We start from the raw sequence: 23756 nt of genomic DNA on the forward strand, positions 1-23756 counted from the left end.
GGTGGTAGGAGTTGGGAAGCGGGTCGTGAGGGCCGCCGCCCACGCCAGATCAACCCCTGGAGGCCCAGAGCAGCAGGCCCGAAGGGATCTGGATTTCTTTATTAACAGACAGGAGCACGACCCATTACATAAGTTTGTGCTTAGAAAAAAAAAAAAAAGTTAATGTGAAAAAGAACCCAAGCAGAGAGGAAGGAATTGGGGAGGGGCCACCCAAACCGCTGGCTCCCATCAATAAGCCCTGACTTGAATCTCGCCTAGGACCTCCAGCCTGGGACCTGCCCGGCAGGAGAGGGCGGGAAGCCAAGGGGCCCCAGGTAGATCTAATAATCCCTTTCGACCAAGCAGCGAGGGTAAAGAGAAGGGGAGGGGTCCCAGGGAGCCAGAGCCCACGAGCCATTTATTGCCATGTTTTAAATTTCGTGCAAAATATCTGAAGCCCTGGATAGAGAATACAAAGTGATATTTTTTTCCAAGAAACATAAAACTAGGAAAAGTGATGGGGGAACATTTTCCCACCAGAACCCCCGACCCCCACCAGGTCCCAAGCAGGGTGAGGCCTCCACCCTGGTCAGCTGAGCAGGAAGGACTAAGCTACAATCTGGTCTGGGCAGGAAGGGGGTGGAATCTGCAACATTGTTTCAACTACCAACGGGAGGAAAACCAGTCAATTGTACAAGTCTATCAACTTTTAAAAAAAAGAGAAAAGCTGTAAAAGTCAGGCCCTGTGGGTAGGGAAGCAGACAGGTCCCCGGCCAGTGCCGGAATCCAGAGTGGGAGCCAGGCGGGGCTGCTGCTAATGCTGGCACTGCAAGCCGGCTGGCCAGAGGCCACTGCAGGTGGGCAGCCTTGGCGAGGGCAGTCAGGGGGCAGTCGCCGCTAATCACCACCTTCGAAGCCCTCTTCCTCTTCAGGAACTGGGTCTGCATCCCAGCAGGTGATGTCGATTTCTAGGATATATTGGGAGAAGAGAGAAGGCTGGGTAGATCCATCAATGGTGCCACCCGCCCCCAACCTCTAAGAGCTGTGCCAACCGTGTCTAGTGACACCCCTAGCCCTCCAGTCCCATCCCAGAATTCCAAAATTCCCATCATTCATCCGGGGATACTACCTGGAGGCTTGTTGTAGAACACAGGAGGCGGAGCCTTTGCACATGGCTCTTCTGATTGGGCAAACTCTTCCTCCTGTGATTGACTGAAGTATCCTTCGCTGGCCTGCTGGGGTTTGTTATTTGTTTTTGGTTTGTTTGTTTACTTATTTATTTTAATAAAAGCATAGGTCACCAGGACCCAACTGACAGGACAACAGCTGATCTATCGGGCCTGAGCCTGTTTCCCCAGCAACCACCCTTGGAATCCTTGGTTGCTGGGGAAACACAGATGCCTGCCAGGGCATGGCAGAAATGGAAAGGGGCGTGGCATAGAGCTTCTTCTCAATATGGATCTACAAGCAATCAGTCCTCCCCCTCTGCACTGACTACTGTCCCTCCCACCAGGCTCCCCCTGTCCCACCTGGGTCCCCTCCTTTTGAGTGGTCTCTCCATTGGTCAGCAGGTGAGGTTCTGGCTCCAGCTCCTGCTCCAGCACCTGATCTACCTCCTCTAGAGCTGAGGGCATAGTTAGGACCTGGGAGGCAGCCAGTGTCTCTCCTTCTACTTCCTCCTCTGGGTCACAGAAAGTGGCTGGAGGTTCTGGCAGCTCATCAAAATTAAGAAGGTTGGCACAGCCTTCGCCTACTGGCAGCAGTGGCTCCTGAGCGGCCTCATTGAGCAGGGGCACCTCTGCCGGGGAGGCCTCAGCACCTGACGGTGGCGTGGACACCCTAGGTTCAGCCTGAGGTGTTGAGGCCTCTTCCCCGTTGCCAGGCCATAGATCAATGAGGCTGGCAGTGGCAGGGGTGACGTTGTTGGCAATAATGGTGTCAGTAGTGGCAGTGGTGGTCTCGATGGTGTCAGCTGCATGGGTGTCAGCTGCTGAGGTGACAGAGGCAGCGGGCTCCGCAGGGGCAGCCAGGACAGCCTGCCCTGAAGATTCTGTGCACATCGAGTCCTCCAGGGGGCTGCTTTGCAACAGGGGCGGTTCCTGTGCCTGAGGGGTCTCCTCTGCACAGCCAGCCCAGACCTCAGGAGCTGCTGCTGCTTTGGCCTCCTTGCTGAGCTCTTCATCCAGTCTGGGGGTAGACTCCTGGGCCTCTGTTGCAGCACACATGAAGGACACAATACAGTCAGCCCCCTTGGGGAGGGACAGATACCCTGGGCCAGCGTAGCATGCCCACCCACTGAAGAGTGACAAGTTTGGGACATCCGGGTAATTTTGAGATGCCTTCTACCACAACTGTTCCTCCTCACAGGAACTGCCCCTTTCACCCACTCTATTTTTTTTTTTAAAGATTTATTTATTTATTATATCTAAGTACACTGTAGCTGTCTCCAGATGCACCAGAAGAGGGCATGCAGATCTCATTAGGGATGGTTGTGAGCCACCATGTGGTTGCTGGGATTTGAACTCAGGACCTTCAGAAGAGCAGTCGGTGCTCTTAACCACTGAGCCATCTCTCCAGCCCTCACCCACTCTTTTTATTTTTATGTTTTGAAAGATTTATTTTTATTATGTATACAGCATCCTGCCTGCTTGTATGCCTCCAGGTCAGAAGAGGGCACCAGATCTCATTATAGATGGTTGTGAGCCACCATGTGGATGCTGGGAATTGGACTCAGGACCTCAGGGAGAGCAACCAGTGCTCTTAACCTCGGAGCCATCTCTCCAGCCCTCACCCACTCTTTTTAAACCACCGGGAGAAAGGCCACATTCCTCAGTGATGAGCCAATGAGGTTTAGAGAAGGCATTGTCTGAGAGCAAAACCAGGGCACTCCTCTGCTACAGTAACTTCCTTAGCAGTGTAGTGTTGGTGAGGAGTGGTCCAGGTCCTTTGAACTACGTTACTGTGGCAACCTGGGGTTCCCCACCCAGAGACTGATGGAAGGATAGGTACTGATGGGGCCCTTCTCTTACCTTGAGCTGGTGGAGGGGGTGGAGGTGGAGGTGGAGGCTGCGAGGATGTGACCTCATCCAGGGCCCTCTCGATCTGCTCAGCGATGGGGGTAGAGGCTGTGCTGGAATCAGATGGGCTCCGGGTAGGAATAGGAGTGGGTGCCATCCTCCGGTGGCTATCCAGGTGGCTGCCTGCGGAGCAAATGGCCAGACTAGTGAGTGAGGACGTGGGAGCTAGGTGGAATCGGGACTATCCACCTTGTGTCTTTAGTGTGGGTGGGGGCTGTGAGCTCCCCAGGCCCCCCAGGGGCCAGAGTACTGCTCCGGACCCTGTAAACCAGGCCACTGGGGGCCAGTGCCCTACAGGGCCAGGGACAAGAGGCAGGTAGTACCTGCTCTGGGGACAAACACCAGCAGTCAGCAGTCAGGCTGGGGGAGAAAGGGCGAGGGGGCTGCTGGGAAGCGGGGCCCTCCTTACCCCACCCTGCCGAGGCCTGGGGCTGCTACCTACATGGGAGGGAGGAAGAGAGGTTTGGGGTGCGGTGGCAGGTGATATAGGGAAAGGGAGTCCGTGGAGGGGAAGAGGAGGAAGAGGAGGAGGAGGAAGGCCCACTGTCCGATGCCTTTATGAAAGGGCAGTACGGACGACCTGCCGAGAGAGACAGACAGAGAAAGAGACAGAGGACAAGAGAGGGTCAGTCTCCCCCACCCCTGCCCCAAGGCCTCACCCACCCCCAGGGCCAGCCCTAGACGTCCAAGCAACCTTCAGCCAGGGTGCACATTCAGCCAAGCTGGACCACAGCCTCAAGCCATCTGATGCCTCCCACCAACCAGCACCAGATATAGACACATGGACACACAACAGCCAGCCTCTGCGTAGCAGCACGAATGAGTCTAGTCTGCCATGCTCCTGGAACCCCGGCAAAATGACCAAGCACACAGAAGATGCAAATGTTCACACCAGCAGATAAGAAATGAAAGGGCGCTTCAAAGGGAGGCAGAAGCTACACAAGGAGAAGCCAAACAAGCAAGCCCAGAGAACAGTTGCTCCAGGATGCTCACACTGAAGGTCAGAGCAAGGTCCCACCCTCCATGCATCCAAAGCCTTCAGGCCAGACCTAGTCCAGCCGTGCAGGGAAGCTCCCAATGCCAGCAGCGTGGCTGATGCTTCACCAAATCTGCCCTACCGGCCGTCATTACCAGCCATTACTCAGCCAATGCCCCACACTGACAGTGCCCCCCAACCCAGCCCCTCTGGGGGGTGCTACCACCTGGAAAGCTGGGGGTGGAAACACACTGAAGGGGATCTTGCCTTCTCCAAGGAGTCCTTGGGCAAGGCTTCTTTTCCAAGAAGAAGTCCCAAAGGGAATGAGGGCCATAGTCTGAGGAGTACGGATCGGGCAAGGAGGGGGCCAAGGACTACCTGGTCGATGGTTGAAGGGCGCAGGCGCGGGCGCGTCACAACTGCCACCAGAGGCCGATGCCACTCGTTCCTGCTGTCTGAAGAATTCCCGTGGGTTATCAGGCCGCTGGGCAATGATGGCAGCCGCCTCCTGAGGGCACAAGGGAAGAGTTAGAGAGCTGGGCAGGGCTAGCGGCCTGAGCCAGCCCCACCCATCCGTCTCACTTGCCACTCCCCCGCTCTCACCTCCACCTCTGACTCTGACTTCTTCATCTGGGACTCTTCTTCATCCCGCTGGTCACCCTGGAAAACCAAAGGGACAATGTCCTGAGTGTCTCTTTCCAACCCCGCAGAATCTCAAAGGTGGCTCTTTGCTCCTCTCAGAACTCAGGTCCACAGCCTCCTCTTCTCTTTCAATGTCTGCAGTCACCTCATCCCCAGACCGGCCAGCTAGGCCTTGAGCCCCTGACTCATCTAAGTCCCACCTAACCAGGTATCCAGGACCATCCAGTATACTCCTGGTCCCTTAGTTAGCTTACATCACACCAAGCACAGGCTGAATATGGCTCATGGACTGGGTATTTTTCTGATGTCATATTTTAAAGCCATTTAAAAACAAAACAAAACAAAAAACATTATTTTATGTGTGTGGATGTTCTGCCTGCCTGTATGTCTGCTCACGAGGTGCATGCAGTTCCCTCAGAGGACAAAAGAGGGTGTTGTATCCCTAGAATTGGAGACACAGATGGTGCCCAACATGTGGGCACTGGGGATTGAACCGAGATCCTCTGGAAGAGAAACCGGTGCTCTTCATTGCTGCTGTGACCTCTCTTCAGGCCTCAATAGCAAGGTTTTAAAACCTCATAAATTAAGCTGCTACCACTCATGTTGAACTGAAAATAGAATCTGGTTTCCTATTTTGTCATCCAAGGCATTGTCCCCAGGTCCTCACAGAAGCCAAGCGAATGCTTTAGCAGTGACTCCGCCCTTTATGTTTTTTATTTTGAGACAGGGTCTCATTAAATTGTTAGGCTAGTCTTGAACTTCCAGCTTTACCACCTCCCCTGGCTTTTGTTTTTTTGTTTTTTTGTTTTTGTTTTTTCCGAGACAGGGTTTCTCTGTATAGCCTTGGCTGTCCTGAAACTCACTTAGTAGACCAGGCTGGCCTTGAACTCAGAAATTCGCCTGCCTCTGCCTCCTGAGTGCTGGGATTAAAGGCATGCGCCACCACGCCCGGCTTGGCTTTTGTTTTTTGAGATGGAATCTCTCACAGCCCTCAGAATATCTAGTTTGTGTTCTCTTTCTGTTTGTCTGTCTCTGTCTCTCTCTTGCTGTGTGACTGTCCCACCCTGGGAGTTGGGGTAGAGGCTTGCTGGACAGTGCTCTGCCTCTGAGCTGTATACTCAGGCCCCTAGTTTCCCTACACCATGATGACAGCCCAGTTCACTGCAGTCCCCCACTCCCTAATTCCCATTTGGTCATTTCTTGGCTTCTGTTTTAAGACTGAAACCCAGGACTGTAGGTGGGCAGGCCCCTTGCTTGGCTCTGTTCCCCTTCCTCAGTCGGATCTAGTCTTCTTCACGTCGCCAACCCCACCATCTATCCTGGCTCCAACTCGCCCACGTCCTCTGCTAGATGTGGACATAATGTTCTCTGTGTGCTCCAGTCGCAGCCTAGAGCAGTCATCCCGATTCTCAACTCCATCCTTTGGCATCGGAGGCCAGCTCACGTCACGCCTCTTCCAGCCTCTCCAGTTTTAAAGCCTCCGCTTGGTCACTAACTCCTGAGCAAGAAGTCCCTGATTCATTTAGGTCATTTCCTTTTCTGGGTCCCCTCAGGGAGTTCCCAGCAGATACCACAGACTACACAGCATTGTGTTTCCTGTTTCTGGGGTCACTTCCCTCACCTTCTGTGAGAAACACCGGATGAAGCCCCAAGTCTATTTGAACAGCCAGCATGAGGCTGGTATGTGTTTGCTCAATGAAACTCACTATATCAGAAGCCTCTTAGTTGGCATCTTCTGTCGTTCATGGGGCAAATTGGGCAGAAGGGGCAAGAGCTGGGTGAGGGACAGAACTTTTTTTTTTTTTTTTTTTTTTTTTTGGTTTTTTTGAGACAGGGTTTCTCTGTGTAGCTCTGGCTGTCCTGGAACTCACTCTGTAGACCAGGCTGGCCTTGAACTCAGAAATCCGCCTGCCTCTGCCTCCCAAGTGCTGGGATTAAAGGCGTGTGCCACCACTGCCCGGCAAACTTTTTTCTTATATTTTGGACAGGGTCTTACTTTAGAGAGCTGGCTGGTCTGGAACTCACAAAGTAGACCAGGCTGGTCTTGAAGTCACAGTGATGTCTGCCTCTGCTTTCCTGGTGTTGGGATTACAGGTTTCTGCCACCACTCCTGGCTCAGAGTTTGGCCTCTGAGCATATAACCTAGAACTTATTTTTCTGCCATCAAAGAAAGGGACAGACATAGGCTGGAGAGATGTCTTAGTGGATAAAGCATGGACTTCTCACGTTTGGATCCTCAGCAAGACACATACTAAGCTCAGCAGAGAACATAAACCTTTATCACCAGCACTTGAGGAGCAGAGGCAGAGACCCCTGGGGCTCACTAGCCAAACACAAGAGCCAGAACAGTAAGCAGGTTCAAAATAAGCAGGTTCTGTCTCAAAAAATAAAGTGGGTAACTACAGAGGGAGACACCAAAAGCGAACCTCTGGCCTTTACAAGTGCATGGTGGGTAAATGCACTATCCATACCACAAATACACACACACACACACACACACACACACACACACACACTCACACACACACACACTCACACATTCCATAAAAGGAAGAGATTATGCTTATCAAAGAGGCATTAACTATGAGCAATGTCAACATCACAGAAACAAGTTAGAGCTGTGGGCAGGAGGGAGAGAAGACTCAAGGGTCAAAGCGTTGTTGTGCCTAAGCGTTCTGACACACGAGAACCCAAGGCCAAAAGGGATCCAAGGGGCTGGAGAGATGGCTCAGCGGTTAGGAGTCCTTGCTGCTCTTGCAGAGGACCAAGGTTTGGTTCCCAGCACCCACATGCTGGCTCACAACCATCTGTAACTTCAGTTCTAGGAGATCCAGTATCTTCTGGATTCTGCAGGCACTGCATACACACAGTGCACAAGCATACAGGCAGGCAAAAACACTCATATATCTGAAATAAGTAAATCTAAACAAATGAACTCATTAACAGGAGAGAAACCAGTGCAACACCTAAGCATTCCCAATTTAAATCATTTTTGCTGGACAGTGGTGGCACCCAGCACTTGGGATGCAGTGTCAGGCTGATCTTTGTGAGTTCGAGGACAGCCTGGTCTATAGAGCAAGTTCCAGGGCTACAGAGAAACCCAGTCTTGGGGGGTGGGGGTGGGGCAGAAATCATTTTAGAGTGCTAAATTTCAGTTTCAGGTGGGACCTTTCTTGGAGGACCTGAAATCAAAGGAGCACAGCTGGCTACAATGTTGCTACATCTTTACTTTCCTTCCCATGAGATACTTTGAAGCAGTGGATTAACTCTTAGGAGCAAAACCTCAGCAGCCATTGCTTAAGATGATGGTAACTGACAAAGATGAAAGGCGACTTCAGAAGTCACTACACTAGTCTACTTCTGTGTGTGCACGCACACCTTCAAGATTCCTACAAAACTTGGCTTTTTCAAAAGATCTTGCTGGGAATGGCTGTGCACAATATAGATTCGGACAGCAACAGTGGAAGAGGAGGCTGCCCCAGAGCCTGTCTATTTGTTTAGTCTCTAGCAACACTAGCCTACATTCATACAGGAGCTCCAAGTCCTTTCATTACAAAGCCTCCCTAATTCTCAAGCCCCCCCATCCCCAAATGCAGAGCCCATGACTAATACACCCCAGGGCCCCCAGGTCTCAAGGCAGAAGCAGTGGAGGAGCCAGGTCAGCGGGGGTCAGAGTCAAGGTGGATTTTCTTTTCCAATTTGCAGAAAAACATCTAAAAGAAATGTTTTGTTGTTGCTGTTGCTGGTGTTTTTCACCCAAACACCAGGAACCCACAAGATAGGTGCTGGACCTGACATGATAGGGATGCCCACACATGCTCTCAGAGGACAGAACACAGGCTAGCCTCACGTTCCTGGCCAGGCACAAGAGCCCTGGAAAATAACTTACAAAGATAGACTGCTCCTTTAACCTCCTCTTGGCTTCTTCAGCTTCCAGACTCTGCTGTTTCCTCCTGGAAGGAGAAGTGCGGGAAGCCACTTCAGGGTGGGCTGGGGGCAGGGTGGCCCTCCGCCTTGAGCCTGACCTCACCTGTGCTCCTCGATCTGCTGCTCCCGCTCTCGGTAGCGCCGCTCACGTTCCTCCTGCTCCTGCCGCTCCTGCTCCATCCGTTCCTGTTCAAACCTGAGCCTGGCGTCCAGAGCCTTCTTCCTCTCCTCCTCCTTCCGCAGCTCTTCCTCCTTCTGCACCCCACACCCAGGAAGGACAAGCCCTGAGCTCAGGCCAGCCTTGGCCCTTCCAATTCTACTCCCACCCAGGCTGGGGAGGTGGCCTTCTGGGAATTAGGGGGATGAGCCCTGTGTGCAGACCAAAAGGGTTTGCTCTTTCAGCCGAGAGAGGTCAGAGCTACCCCACAGGCTCAGGTAGGGACACCTGGGCCTGAAGGCTTAGGGACAGCATTGCCCACCTTGGCCTGCTCCCAAAACTGCTCACGGTTAATCCGCTTCATCTCCACTGCTGCATCAGTCTTCTGGTAGGTGGTGCCCTGCAGAGTCAAGTGCCTGGGTGTGAGTGCAAGAGCAGACCCAAGGAACAGTCCAGTACTCACATGTGCAAAATGAGGGCTAAGAGGGCCTGGGGAAGCCCGACTGGGGACCAGATCACACAGGTGACACGAGACCAGCCTGTCCCGGGAATACACTGACCACCGGTTCAGCATTTTCATCCTCCCGAAGGCGCAGGCGGTGCAATACTGGGCTGGAGAGCCGTGCCAGTCCATTGGAGAGCCGCTGCCCAATGGCACCAGCATCGATGTCTTCCACACTGCTGGCATTCACAATTACGTCAACACCCTTCCATACAAAAAGCAGTGTTTAGGTGGCATCCAAATTCCCATCACCAACCCCAGCATACAAACCTGGCCCTAGGTGACCAACTGTGCCCACTTCAGACCCGGTCCCAACATACCTGGAAGAATTCAGCCACCTTGGCCACATGACTGGCACAAGCACATTTTCGGGCATCAGGCACATCCTCACCAACCTGCAATGTGCCCAGTGAAGGGGGGGCTCAGGACAGGAGGAGTGGACGACAATTGGCCCAACAGCCTGAAGGCAAAGCAGTCTATGGGCCCAGGCTATCTTCCCAAGAACTAGTGTAGGCTTTTCCCCAGAAGTGGCTATGGGTGGAATGTGGCCGCTCTGGGGCCTTCAGCTCCCAGCCCCATCCCACAGCCACATACCCAGTTGATGAGCACATATTTTGGCAGGGCAGCTTGGGAGTCCTTGACGCTGCAGAAACCGTACATCACTTTCTGGTTCTCGAAATGGCCGGAAAGCTCCTGCAAGCCCCCTTCTGGGGAAACCAGGGAGGTGTTGGGATTCCCCATCTCCTACACCCTTCACCCTGCAAGTGTCTAGAACCAGCCCCTCCACCAGGGGATTTCTATTCCTCAGAGCTAGAGGCCCAGACCTCTGTGTAATGAGGCAAAGGAGTTGGCAGGATTCTAGCTTTGCTTCTGAATCCCCCTGGGCCTGACTTGAGACGGGACAGAAGAGGTCTGTTAACACATCTCCATTTCTCAGGGATCACACCTCTCGTGTCTTTCTAGGTGCTAGTGCCCAGCGAGGCACAGGAACCTTTCCTTAAGGAAATCTCGAAGCTCTAAGAGTAGCACTGAGCTGGACCACCCTACTAGGCCCCTTCCCTAGCTGTATGATGCTGGGCAAGTTGCTTTTCCTCACTGTGCCTTCCCAGAAGTCAAACAGGAAGCATTCCTCTACACGCTGAGGAATGCGGGGATGACTGGGAGGAAGGACAACCATGGACAAGCGTGGGTCTGCTGGACGGAGGCAAGGAAGTGGGCGGTGGGAAGGAGGGAGAACAGCTGGGATTCTTACCTCCCGACGCTGCAAGCTTGAGGTCATCTGAGCCGTCCTCATATGTGTACAGAGCCCTGCGGAGAGGGAGGGTGGCTCAGAACTGTCAGGGCCTAGGCAGCCAATTTTGGGTGGGGAAGGCACTAGGGAGGGAGAGTGATACCAGAGGAGACAAGCAGGGCAGAACAGGATGACGAGGGGCAAAGCTGTGGTTTTCGATTGGTCATGACAATAAGGCTAGGCATCGTTCCCGCTGAGCTGGAAGACCTGGGTCAGATGGCAGTCAGGGAATGGTGGGGGGAAGAAATCGCTGCCTAGTCAGCTCAGCGTCCAGCCCTAGCCCTGGCAGCCCACAACTCAGTGGAGCGGGTGTGCGATGGAGACTCCAAGGCAACGGTTCCTTAGTTACCGTTCCCTGGCGACCATGATTCTCATCCCTCATTGGCCAGAGCCAGGAATCTACCTGGTGCGTGCCTTGGTACCCGCTGCCCCTCCCCCTTTTGGGAGGGAGAAGAATCTGGTACTCGATGCTGGGCATCCCCTGGTAACCATGACAACCCAGCAACTGGCACAGAAACCAGCCCACCAGAGCTGCATTCTCCTGGAACACAAAGGACCCCGGGGACATCCTCAGACTCAATCTCTCCCTCTCTGAGATGGGGATGAGGCTGCTGTGATCACTCCCCGACTCTGACCCTAAGATCTGGTCTTCTAGCCCGGAGGCAGCCACTGCCCTCCCTGAAGCCTCCGAGGACGACCATATAGCCTGAAGCCAACCAGAGAGCTAAACTAATGACTTCCTTCCTCCCTAGCCTTTTCTGCTCTGTATTTATTCTTGGCAGGCATACTAATTCATCCATTTCATGGAAGGTAATGTAGACATTCCTCCCCTGAGCCCCCCCCCAACCCATCCTGATGCAGGCACCAAGCTGAGACACATGGAGAAGGGAATCTTGGTCCCTGAGATTCAGAAGGACTCAGAACCTTGCTCATCTCCCATTTCCCATCTAAGTCAGGAGGCTGAGGTGTGCTTTAGAAAAGAAAAAAGCAGAGATGGAGGGAAGGGGGGAACAGGGAGGAGGAAGAAAAGAAGAGGGGGAAGAGAACAGACAAGAGACGGGAGGGAAGTGGAGAAAATAAAATGGTGGAGGAGGGAAGAAAAGGGGTAAAAAAAGGAGGAGGGGGGAGAGGAAGGAGGGAGGGAGGGAGGGAGGGGAGGGCCAACCCCAGGCCCAGGGGTTGTTGACCCCTGTTAAGACAACCAAATAGGCCCCTGCAGCCCCTCCCCTCCCTGCTTTGCTCCACAAAGACACACACAGGTGGGCTGCACGTCTGAGCCCATGGTGCAACTGCTGCCCCAGCAGACCCGACAGCTGCTCCCCCTCCGCCCACCCCCTGCACAGCTGCCCCAGCACCTGTCAGGCTGCCCTAACCCCATGGCCAGGAACAAAGAGCCCTCAAAGAAACAGGGTGTCTCCCTCTGTAGTCACAGATGAAACACTGAGCCAGCACCAGGAATCCTGCCTGGCTCCTTCCAAGACACTGCTCTGGCCAGGACAGCTCTCTGGGGCAGGCTGCTCTCAAGTCTCAAGACTCTGAAGCCCCTTTTATCATTTCTCTATGCCCACCACCTCCAAACAGCCCCCCCTCCCCTGCTAGGGCCACAATCCTTCCTCAGCAGAGACTGTGTCTCATTCAAACCCTCTCAGCTCTGCCTAACCCATCTCTCCAAAATGACTGTGTATTCACACCCACCCCTGGGCCACGCTGGCTCCCAGATTCAGTTCTGAAGAACACTTTCTACCCGAGAGTTGCATTGCGTTTTTCTGTACATGAAGACCACTTGGGATGCCGCTACCAGCTCCAGGGACCAGTCTCAGGCTGAGCTTCGCGCCCCAGAGCGCTATAGCACTCAGCAGGAACGGGGATAGACATCTGCCCCAGACCCTGCTGGACAGTGTCTCTCTAACATAACACGGGTACGCTGGGACTGGCAGGTAGGAGCTAGTAAACACTTAGGGCAAAGTAGAAGAGAAGAGGACTCTAGATGTGCACATGGAGATACTCACTGCCACAGGCTGTCCTGTCAGTCTTGGGAAGGCAGGGACTCTGACTGTGCTAACACACACTGCTGCCTCGGCACAAAATAGTACCACAGGGATTTGTAATGTTGACACAAACGCTTATCCACCACCTAAGCCAGAGACACCGGACTAGGGCAAGGCGAGAGTCTGGCTTCAGCAGGGTTACTAGCACTGGAAGGCTCAAGACCCGGCATGCTCTCAGGGAGCTGGAACTGGAAAGGCCCAGGAGACCCCAGATGGACTCTGCCCATCCCCCTCTTTCCTCAGAGCACTTGAGAAGAGCAGGAACTTCTCACACAATGAATCACATCATAACCAGGGTGGTGCTGGCCTTTCCCACCACACAATCTGACTTCCCCTGTGACCTGCTTACAGCACAAGGACCGAGTGCATTGAAGAGACCCTGCCTCCTAGGGGCCAGCAGCCCCAAGCTCCACCACACACACACAAAGTCAAGGGAGAGGGAAGACATCAAATACTCATGCCCCAACATTTGAACCCAGACACCCCTCCCACTGGGCTGTTAAATGTGGGTCTGTCCTGAGCCGTGAGACCTTAGCCAGCTCCTGATTGTGGGATAAGAGCTGAGAAGAGCCACGCCATCTTCTGCAGGATGGGACCCTCACCACCCTTTTACAACATGCTGTTAAGGCCCTTGGAAGTAAGCAAACATGTAAGCGAGGGTGCATCTGTGCATCTGCACATGTCCCCCACACAACCCAGACGGGGCTGGCGCACAGGCCAGGGATGAATAACTCCTTCCCTTTGGCTACATGGATGCTGCTGGTGATGGAGGTCCGGGCCTGTTCTGAGCAGGATGCGGGGCAGAAGTCATTGGTAGCCCCAGCACTGGGTTGCCAGTGTCCAGTTTTCGAGGGGTTAAGAGATAGAAGGTGTTGTCTACAGCCCATAGACTGGCCAGTGTTTCTCCTCAGGCAGGGCCACATCCCCAAGCAGGCTTCTCCACCAGGCCATTTGCCCAGATTGCTGCCTCTCATGATCTCAGCCCCCCAGGGGCAGGGCTGGGACAATAAGATGGAAACTGCCCTGCTTGCCTTGTGCAGGCCTCTCCTATAACTGACCTGCAAGACACAAGAACTTGTCTCCTGAGTCCATCCCTCTGGGCCTGGCTACCGGCCAGTGCTGCAGTACCATGGCCTGGACGCCTGGTTATTTTGTTCCCTCTTCCAGCCCCCCTACCCGGCTGCCCTCCCAGGGTGTGAGTGAGGCCAGCCCAACTGGAGGGTCCCTCAGATCAGCCCCAACTCGGCCTCAGTTTTTCTCAACGAGAGCCTACTTCCAGGCTAAGGAGAGGAAAAGATCCAAATACAAAATGGGGGTTTCTGAGAAGAACACTTGGGGGCTGTGCTCAGAACGGGGCATCGGAGCCCCCTTGGTTTTCCTGACACCCTGAGACTTCAGACCAAGGCAGGTGGTTCACACTCCTCCACCTCAGGGAGGATAACAGCTGGGGAGGGGGAAGAGAAGCCACTCACTCACTCCGCCCCAGTCGGAGGTTGATAGCCCCCTGCTGCTGAGTGGAGGGGCTGGGGTCCCAGAGATCTACTCATCTGGCATCCCTCTGCGGAGGCTCCCTCCACGCTTCCTCCCAGCTGGTCCCCTAGCCAAGCTTCTCCGGTCCATCTCCTGAGCCTCTTCCTGCCTAGCTGCCTCGTCCTAGCGATCTGCTCCTTCAGAAGGGGAGAGAAGGGCTCAGCCCTGCCTCTTCCTCTGCGATCCGTGAGGGATAAAGAAGTCACTTCGTGGTTGCCATGTGGCAGTGAACCTCCTTGTATCACACCCTAACCTAGATGTGTGGGGAAGACAACCCCGAGAAGCCCCCGGTGGGCGGGGCACGCTGGCCCCCAGCCCTCGGCGCTCCTCCCCCGCCCTAGCTTTCCTTTGTGCTGTGGCCGGGCCGGCTGCTCTAGCTCCGCTAGCTGGGTCCCCGCCCCGTCCCCACCCGGTCCTCGCCCGCTCGAAGGTGGCGAAGGTGCCCTTGGCTGGCCCGTGCACACCTGTCCCCCGGGCCCGTGGAGGGAGGCAGGGTGAGAAGGGGGATGGGCTCCGGCAGGGCCCTAGGACCCCAGGCCCCACGTCTGGGCTCCACACCCGCGTGGCTGGCGTCCGGCTCCCGCGCCCCCAGTGAGCCTTAGGGCGGCCTCAGGGCGCCCCGGCCCGCGCGCCCAGCCTGGCCCGAGCGGCCCCTCCCCCGGCTCGCACAAAGGCAGCCCCTCCCCGGCTCTCCCGGGCCGTTGCACCATTTCGGGGTCTCCCCCCTCCCTTCCCGGTGGCAGAGCCTCGGGGAAACAAAGGCGCGCGGCGGCCTGGGGACAAAGGGGCCGGGGGCGGGGGCGGGGGCGGGGGGCTCACCAGTCGGCTGCGCTCTCCTCCCGGATCACCTCCTCGTACGCCGCCAGCAGCTCCAGGCGGTGGCCGCTGAAGCTGACGCCGGCCATGCTGCGGGCCGGACCGAGGCCGAACGGACAGACGCACGCACAGGCGGACCGACCGACACCGGAGGGAGGGGATGAGGGAGTCGCCGCCGCCGCCTCAGAGCCTCTGCAGCGCTGAGAGCGAGCGAGCCAGCGGCCGGGGGAGGGGAGCCGGCCGGCGGGGGGCGGGGGGCGCTGGCTCCGCCCGGCTCACTCCCTCGGCTCGCTCGGTCCTAGCGCCGCCCCGGCCCGGCCCAGGGGGAGGCCCGCCCCCCCTTCCCAGTTTGCCCCGGGGCGTCCCACACACGCCCCTCGCCCTGCCGGCCGGCACCCGACCCTGAGCTTCCGCTCTGCTCCCAGGGCCGGTCCCATGCACCTGTCTTGTCCTCGTCCCCAACCTGGCAGCACACCCCTCTTCCCTAGCCATAAACCCACCAAGATTCCAGGCCCAGGATCATCTCTCTCCATCTCCCCAGAATAATTGACCCAGCCCAACACCCTTGATCCATTTAACTTCAGCCCAGGCTCACATCAGACCTGGGTCCGTTCCATCCTACCTTAAACCCTTTATGGTCCTTACCCTGTCCCTGCCCGGATTCAGTTCCTCATCAGACCACGCCTGGGTTGCATGTAGCCCATTTCCTCTGAAAGGACCCTCCCTAGTCTACCACCACTACTTCCATCCCAGCTACAGACCTATCCTCTGCACACCTCCACCTCGTCACCACACCCTCTTGCTATCCCAGGCTGTCTGAATCCCACTCAGACCCCTCTCCTTAGCTATATCCCCATCCCTGCCCCACAACCTTGTGTCAAGCTGTTCCCACCCCACCCCCTCATCACCTTTATTCCAGTCATTTTCTTCCTCCAGGATGGGGTATCCAAAAAACAATGCCTTCTTTTCCAAGTACCATTCCTAAGGAACCCCAAGTAGGGTTCCCAAGGCAGGCCACCTCCAAAGCCATTCCAGGGAGAACTTCCTGGCACCTTTTATTTCCCAAAGCTCTGAGTGCGGAAGAGACTGGGCCTCAGAGAAGTCCCTATGGGGACATGGGGACGTGGCTGCACAGAGCTTCCAGGCTGTGGAGTGGAGGACCCTGAAGCCCTCCACAGCTCCGGAAAACCTTTCCATCCCCACTGAGCATCCCAACCCATTTCCCAGGCGGGCAGGCAGGCGGGCAGGCGGGCAGGCAGGCGGGTGGGCAGACAGCGCCTCAGCAAGTTGCCCCCAGGGCTGCTCTGTGAAGAGGCAGTGGTTGTTTTCAGCGAACTCCTGCTCTGATTTGGCCAATCATCTCCACCAAGAATCCAGTACTTCCATTCACTGCAATGCCTTGGAATGGGACACCGGTGAGGGTTGGCCCTTGTTTCAGGAGCTCTGGGTACCCATTGTACCCATGTACCCCATCCTTGGGAGTTTCTCCACCCACCTATGGTGAGTCCTGGTGAGTGGTCAGTCCTGGGCCCTGACCCCAGATGCAGCTGGAACACGATGGTTAGGGCAGAGGGGAATAGAGATGACATCAGATGGGGAAGGAAAGGGGCAGGAAGCCAGGGTGAGAACAGAGCTGCAGTTCACAGTATCTAGAGAGAGTGCTCATCCGGGGCGGAGGGGGTTGGAGGTTGGGGCTCAGGACTAGGCTTCAGCATCTCTGCTTCCTGCTACCTCCCCACCCTTGCTGTCTCCCAACCTCCTACTTAGTCAATTTCATAGGCAAAAAGGAGAACTAAGTGCAACTTGGAAGTGTCTCCGTGGATTCCTACCTACCCACCTGTCTCTAACCACGCCCAGTTCACCTCCTACCTGTCTCTAGCACGCCCAGTTCACCTCCCATCTGCATTATTATTATTATTTTTTTGGTTCTGTTTCATTTTTTAAAAAAGATATTCTATTTGGCTCAGTGGTAAAGAGCACTGACTGCTCTTCCAGAGGTCCTGAGTTTGATTCCTAGCAACCACATGCTAGCTCACAACCATCCGTAATGGGATCGGATGCCCTCTTCTGGTGTTGTCTGAAGACAGCAACAGTGTACTCACATACATTAAGCAAGTAAATCTTAAAAAAAACAAAAACAAAAAAAACAAAAAAAACAACTTTGTCTGGGTGTAATGGCACACGCCTTTAACCCCATCCCTGGGGAAAAAGAAGCAAGCAGATCTCTCAGTGAACTCCAGCTCAGCCAAGCTTATGTTGTGAGACCTTGTCTCAAAGGAAATTAAAATCCAAGTTCTTTCTCCTATTTAATTTTTAGATTAGCATACCAGGTATTGGGTCTTACCACATCATTCCTCCTCCCCCACCCCACCACACACACACACACACACACTCTCTCTCTCCCTCTCCTGGTGGGCTTCCCTTCCTTCCCATTTTGTTTTTTAATTATCATTGTGCATGTGTGTGGGTACAAGATGACCATGGATCACAGCCTTCCCTCCTGTGCAGGTCAGAAGACATCTTCCAAGAGTCTGTTCTCTCTCACCAGCGATGGACCCGCTGAGCCACCCCACCAGCCCTTATTTAGTTTCTGTTGTTATTTGAGACAGAGCCCCCACTGTAGCTCAAGCTGCCCTCAAACTCCGGGTTGGGTCGGAATGCGGGGATTACAGGCATAAGCCACCCGATGTGGTGGCTGGGTTAGAACGGTTTCGGGCCTGGTGGGCATGATGGTGGCTGGGCTCTGGGCATTCAGAGATGAGGCAGGAAGAGCATTCTCCACCTCCAAGGGTTCCAAAAGCCACTGTTCCAAAAAACCAAGCCAAACAGCCAGGTGTAGTGGCAGTGAAGGGCCAGGACCAGGACAGGATTCTCCTGGAGGCAGAGGCAAGCAGATCTTTGTGCATTTGAGGTCAGCCTGGTCTACTTATGAAGCTCCAGGATAGCCAGAGCTACACAGAGGGACCCTGTCTCAAAAAACAAAACAAACAAGAAACCCAGAGATGAAACCATCTTAGAACTGGAGCTACAAGCACCCGGGTGAGCGGAAGAGCGCCTCTCTAGCCAGTGTTAAACCCTTAGCACCAAAGGGAAGAAAAACAAGAACAACAAAACTCGTAAGCGGCGCCCAGAACCTACAGCCCCTCATCCTGTTTTACTTTTAAGGGATGGAGGGGTCTGCTGCTTAGACAAGCCCTAGGCTTTTCTTATCCCCTAGCCCACCGCGCTTCCTGGCTCTTTTCTGGCCAACGTCATCATCTTTAAATGGCCAGACTCAGCTGCTCTATTATAGCTCTTTCCTTGGCTGTATTTGTCGTCAGGGAAGATGGCCACTGCTCACTCCTCAGAGACCCTGCCTCCTTGCAGCCCCTGAAAACCACACCCGGCCGTGGTGGGTGGCTGGCACGTAGGTGTCTCCTTGGAGGTCCTCCCACCAAGCTTCGTGTCTGCCACCCCCGGCATTGATCACCCTTCAAATCACTGACATGTCAGTCTCTCCCACCCCCAGAGCTCCCCCCCCACACCGAGAGGCTGGGTCCCATGGCTTTTGGGTCCCCAGAATGTAACAGATGAGAACAGATTCAGAAACTAGCCCCTTACTGTATGTCTTTGGCTAAGGCGCTCCCCCTTCTGAGTTTCCTTTTGAGAGCCTGGTGTTGGGAGTATAAAATGGGCCTGGGTGGTAATTTAGAACACTGGAGACCCCTACCCCCACCCCCTTCCTCCTGGCAGCCCTGTCCTCCCCAACCTTCCAACTCTGTGTTCCCCCACGTCTTTCATAGGTTTTAAGACTGAGTGGAGTATGTGGGCTGCGGGATTATTTCAGTATCAGCTGGCAGAGCCTTCCCTGGCCTCGTCCTGACCCTTAAGATCCTACCTAGTACACCTTCAAAAGTGCCCCCTCACCAATACCAAGCTCAGCAGTCCCCAGGCATGGGCCTTGGCACTGGGCCAAGACCATTAGCTCTGCTTCTTGCAGCCCGTGTATCCTCACACAACTGTGCCCTGTCATCGGTGTGACTTTAGATTGTGGGGGTTGTTTTGAGGCAAGGTCTGTATCTCAAATGCCCATCTCAGCAGAGAGATTACCCGTGTGCCTGGCTTCCATTTGACAACTCATCTCAGTGGGCTTTCTGTTGCTGTGCTAAAACACCGTGACCCAAAGCATCTTAGGGAAGAAAGGGTTTATTTCAGCCTACCAGTTTATAGTCCATTCTGGAGCAAAATCAGGGCAGAAACCTGTAGGCTGGGACTGAGGCAGTAGACCACAGAGGGGTGCTGCTTCACAGAGGGGTGCTGCTCGCTGGCTTGCTCCGACCTGCTCAGCCTGATTTGTTATTCACCCCAGGATCATCTACCAAGTGGTGTCACCGCCTTCAGTGGGTTGGGTCCTCCCACATCAATTTTTAAAAATTTATTTATTATATTTTAATATAATATATATTATTGGATCAGAGCCAGAGGAGACCTTGGGAGACCTCCTTTAAGTGAGAAATGGGGATAATTTTCCAGAAGTACTAGGTGGCTTCAGCCATGGCACACTGGCTAGAGGTAATAGGGCTATCCTTTTTCCCTTGGATGTATTAGGGGCCGGGCAAGAACTCACCTAGATACACAGCTGAGTGGTAAAGTCCATGCCACTTGAGCATAGGCTCTCTCTCTCTCTCTCTCTCTCTCTCTCTCTCTCTCTCTCTCTCTCTCACACACACACACACACACACACACACACACACACACAAACCAACTCCCCAAGTTATACATAGCTAAGTAACCTCTCGCCTCTCTCTCTCTATCTCTCTCTCTCTCCCCCCCATCTCTCCCTGTCTGTCTCTCTTTCTTACACATACTCACACAAAACAATTCCCCAAGTTATACACAGCTAATTAGCCTCTGTCTGTGTCTGCCTCTGTGCCTCTGTCTGTGTCTGTCTGTCTGTCTGTCTCTCTCTCTCTGTCTCTGTCTGTCTCTGTCTCTGTCTCTGTCTCTCTGTCTCTCTCTCTCTCTCTCCCTCTCTCTTGGAGTCCAGGAGCAAAGACCCCACCGTGGAGGGCTGAACTGCACTGGACATCTGTGCTCAGTTCTCCTCAGCCTTCCAGTTTGTATCTTCTGATTCTTCCTGTACCCTGTAATCCAGGCCTTGTGGGTCAGACCTGTGACATCAGGGATGGACCTGTGTGTGTCCCAAGTCAGTCCAATGGAACGTCTTTTGGCCATAACGAGGTGTGCTGCTCCTGGAGTGGATCCCCATGAGGAGACAAGGCCAAGGGAAAAAGGATAGCCCTATTACCTCTAGCCAGTGTGCCATGGCTGAAGCCACCTAGTACTTCTGGAAAATTATCCCCATTTCTCACTTAAAGGAGGTCTCCCAAGGTCTCCTCTGGCTCTGATCCAATAAGCATCTCTTACCACTATGATGGCCAATAACCCTGGAATCTAGCTTAAGCTTCTTTCCTCACATTGGGAAGGGGTCCCTTGAAACATTCTCAAGGATGGCTCCAGATCTCAGCTACCTGCTGCTCCCGGGTGGGCAGCCACCAGGCCCTTTAGCCTGCTGCCTCCACTCCTTTCCTGTAGCAAGGCTGGGAGAGGCGGGTGTGCCTTCTGTGTGTACCCAGGCCATGTGGGGCCTGAGCCCAGAGGGCAGCACAGAAGCCTCAGTTCTGGAGAAGTGGTCCCCTACCCTCCACCTCTCCCTGCTGACTGCAGAGAAGTTCAAGCTGCTCAAAGCAGGAGCAAGCCCCTCCCTCACCTGCTGCCCACACAGACCCCTACTAGGGACTCTGCCATGTTGGCCGGCGGGGGGGGGGGGGGGGCGGGGAGGGGCGGCCCTGCAATCTCTCCAAGGGTGCTAATGGCTTCCCCTGCCTGGCATAAAGACATTCATTTCCAAGTGTGGGTTCCAGCCAAAGAGCCTCACACTCCAGCTCGGGAACAGGGTGATTTTAGCAGCCCTAGGGGGTTGGGGGGGTTAGGCTGTCAAGGATGGGGAGGGGCACAGCTCTGTTGGAAGTGCCTGATCCTTTAGTCCATACCTAGCAGTTTCTGGTCACTCCCGCTGCTTGGCTCTAGACAGGTCACCTTTGCCTCTCTGAGTCTAAGGTTCCTGTTTCTTTCTTTTCTTTTTTTAAAAGCAAGTCTTAATGTGCAGCTCTGGCTTGCCTAGCGCTTGTAGCAATCTGCCATGAAACTCCCACCTTCCTCCTGCCTCAGCCTCCCAGAGTGTTGGGATTAGAGGCATCCACCACCATGCCTGGCTTGAACCATTCCTCCTAACAGGTGGTAGAGTAGCTAGCTCCGAGCACTTGCTCTCTAGCTGCCCTGGGATCCAGACAGGCGTGTGGTATTTCTCTCCTCCACTTAGTTCAGCCCTCAGTGTTTTTCCTTACCCCTAACTTGGACCCTCTAACTTCTTATCTTCAAACCGCGCTCCCGCATGCCCCCTCCCTGCTCCCTAGCCATATCAGTGCTTAGCGGACTGTGTGTCCCCACCTCCTAACCCCGGCATGCCTCTTAAGGGCTGTCCGCACACTCTTCACACATGCACCTGTTCACTCTTTAATCCTGGCAGTGGCCCAGCTCTCTGCTAAACTGATCTGGCAAATGTCACCTTGTTTTGAAATACCATGGGGACTCCTTGGCCTTATCTGCCTGGTTGACAGTGTTGGCAACTTCTGGAAATGCCCTTGGCCTGCATGGAGAGCCCTGACTGCCGGGGCGCCCTGTAGGCTGTCATGCCGTCCCTGAAGGCTCCTTCTACTTTCTGTGCCCAGCTCTGCGGTGCTGTTTCGGGTCCCCTGTCAGCTTTCTGTGCTGAGTCCCTAGCTATCCTCATACTGGATTTGGCCTGCATTTTATTATTTTTAAAGTGGGATTTTTTTAAAAAAATAAAAAATTGCAGCTGCCAATACTAAAAGAACAACAACAACAACAAACAGCTGGCACACAAAACACATGAACCTGTACGCACTGTTGCCAATCTGGCAAATTTGGTTGCACTGCCTGGGGGACATGGCAGCCCTTAGTTCAGGACAAGGGGTGGCTACCCCCAGAAGGGCGCCTGGCAGCAATTCCCACCCACCCTTCTGTTCTTGCTCTTTGGTCTCCATGGAAACCAAGGATGGACTAAAAGGGCTCCACAGTTCAACAGAAGCGGGCGAGAGTAAGTACATTTCCCGGTGAACTGAAAGACACTGTGTTTCATACGCTCAGCATGTCTATGTTGAAAGACAACCACACCCTACCTGCTTTTACTCCCGGTGTTACCTGCTGGGGCCTGTGCCTCAGCTCTCCCCAGGCGCTAATTACCAGCATTTATATTGAATGGTCTGCCCCTGCCCCAAGTTCACTCCTGAACTGAAGCTAAGGTGAATCTAGACTTGAATCTTCAGCTGCTTCCTGAAACTGTCTCCTAAACACTGTGAACAATCCACTCATTCACTAAACAAACATTTACTCTTTCTATACAGCAGATGTTCTAGGCGCTGCAGGATAGAGACTGGCCCTCTGAGACCTTTTGTCACAAAAGGGATCAGCCTGGAGGCTCTTAAGACAGGATTCCGGAAGAACACACGGCCAGGAGCATACTAGGTTGTTCTGACCTGGGTTCTCTCTTCAGTCCCTCAGCTGTTCAGGCTTGAGACAGTTGGCAGAGCCTCTAGGGTGGTAGAGGGCACCAGTGGGGATTAGACACCCCTGGGGAAATGAAGTGCCTCTCCTAAACCCACCAACCCACCAAACACAGCAGGAGAGAAGACTCAGTGGTTAAGAGAATTGACTGCTCTTGCGGAGGTCCAGGGTTTGACTTCCAGCACCCACAGGGTGTTTACAGCCATCTGTAAGTTCAGGTCAAAGGGATCCAATAATCTCTTCTGGCCTCCACAGGCGCCAGGTATGAAAGTGGTGTGCACACATCTATGTAGGCAAAACACCCATACACACAAATTAAACACCATAAATGGCCCATGGTAGAAGCAGGCTTCCTGGAGGGTTACTGGCTTACAAACACAACTCAGTACCAGGAGGTCTTAGGGCAATACACCTGGCTTCGTGCCTGGCTCAGGCTGTATGACCTTGGCTACATGACTTGACCTTTCTGAGTTTACTCATCTAGAAAACGAGTAAGCCAGGCTGGAGATAGGGTGCGGTAGACAGAGTCTAGGCCTAGGAAGTACAAAGCCCTGAGTTTGAGTCCCAGCACCCAAGAGGTAGAGACAAAAATTTGAAATTCAAAATTTTCCCGGGGCTACACAGCAAGTTAAGGCCAGCCTGGGATACATAAAACTTTGTTTCAAAACAAAACAAAACAAAACAAAACCCAAACCAAACCAAAACTGCCCCTAAACAACCAAATAAAAACAACCACAAAAGGTAAGCAAGCAAGGTGTGTGAGCTCACCCCCCAGCCTCGGCACTGGGGAGGCGAAGACAGGAGAAAACCCTTAAAGTTGACGCTAGCCAGGTGACTGAGTTCCAGGCCAGCCTGGGATACAGAGTAACAACCTGTTTCAGAAACAGAGAGGAGACTAGACCCCCGGGGTGATGCAGTTCTTTAATCTCAGTACTCCAAAGAGGGAGGCAGGGGGATCTCAGGGAGCTAGAGGCCATCCCCGGCTACAGATTGAGCTCTAGGCCAGCCAGGACTACAGACACGCCCTGTCTCAAAAACAAACAACAAACAGCTGGAGAGAAGGCTCTTTGGTCAAGAGCCTTTGCTGCCCTTGCAGAGAGCTGAGGTCTGGGTCCCAGCACTCTATGGTGACTCACAACTATCTAGAGCTCCAGAGACTCTGATGATGATGGTCTCCTACCCTCC

At 54.1% G+C, this 23756-nt stretch overlaps 1 protein-coding gene across 4 annotated transcripts; it reads right to left on the reverse strand.

Moving 5' to 3' along the window:
• Nucleotides 1-353: 353 nt before the first annotated feature.
• Dbn1 (drebrin 1) lies at nt 354-15201 on the reverse strand. 4 transcript variants are annotated; one of them, XM_021215536.2, is made up of 15 exons: nt 14949-15201; nt 10513-10568; nt 9855-9967; nt 9581-9655; nt 9319-9465; nt 9081-9158; nt 8705-8856; nt 8564-8627; nt 4636-4692; nt 4411-4540; nt 3499-3636; nt 3009-3179; nt 1509-2188; nt 1109-1211; nt 354-947 (listed from the first exon to the last, which is right to left on the reverse strand). In XM_021215536.2, the coding sequence occupies exons 1-15, from the start codon at nt 15032-15034 to the stop codon at nt 877-879; spliced, it is 2121 nt and encodes a 706-aa protein (XP_021071195.1). In that variant the 5' UTR covers nt 15035-15201; the 3' UTR covers nt 354-876. The 4 variants fall into 4 exon arrangements, with proteins under 4 accessions (XP_021071195.1, XP_021071194.1, XP_021071197.1 ...); XM_021215535.2 differs by having other exon boundaries at nt 1109-1214; nt 14949-15179; XM_021215538.2 differs by lacking the exon at nt 3499-3636 and having other exon boundaries at nt 14949-15179.
• Between the last annotated feature and the right edge of the window lie 8555 nt (nt 15202-23756).

Source organism: Mus pahari, chromosome 16, assembly GCF_900095145.1.
Source record: "Mus pahari chromosome 16, PAHARI_EIJ_v1.1, whole genome shotgun sequence".
NCBI classification, from domain to species: Eukaryota; Metazoa; Chordata; class Mammalia; order Rodentia; family Muridae; genus Mus; species Mus pahari.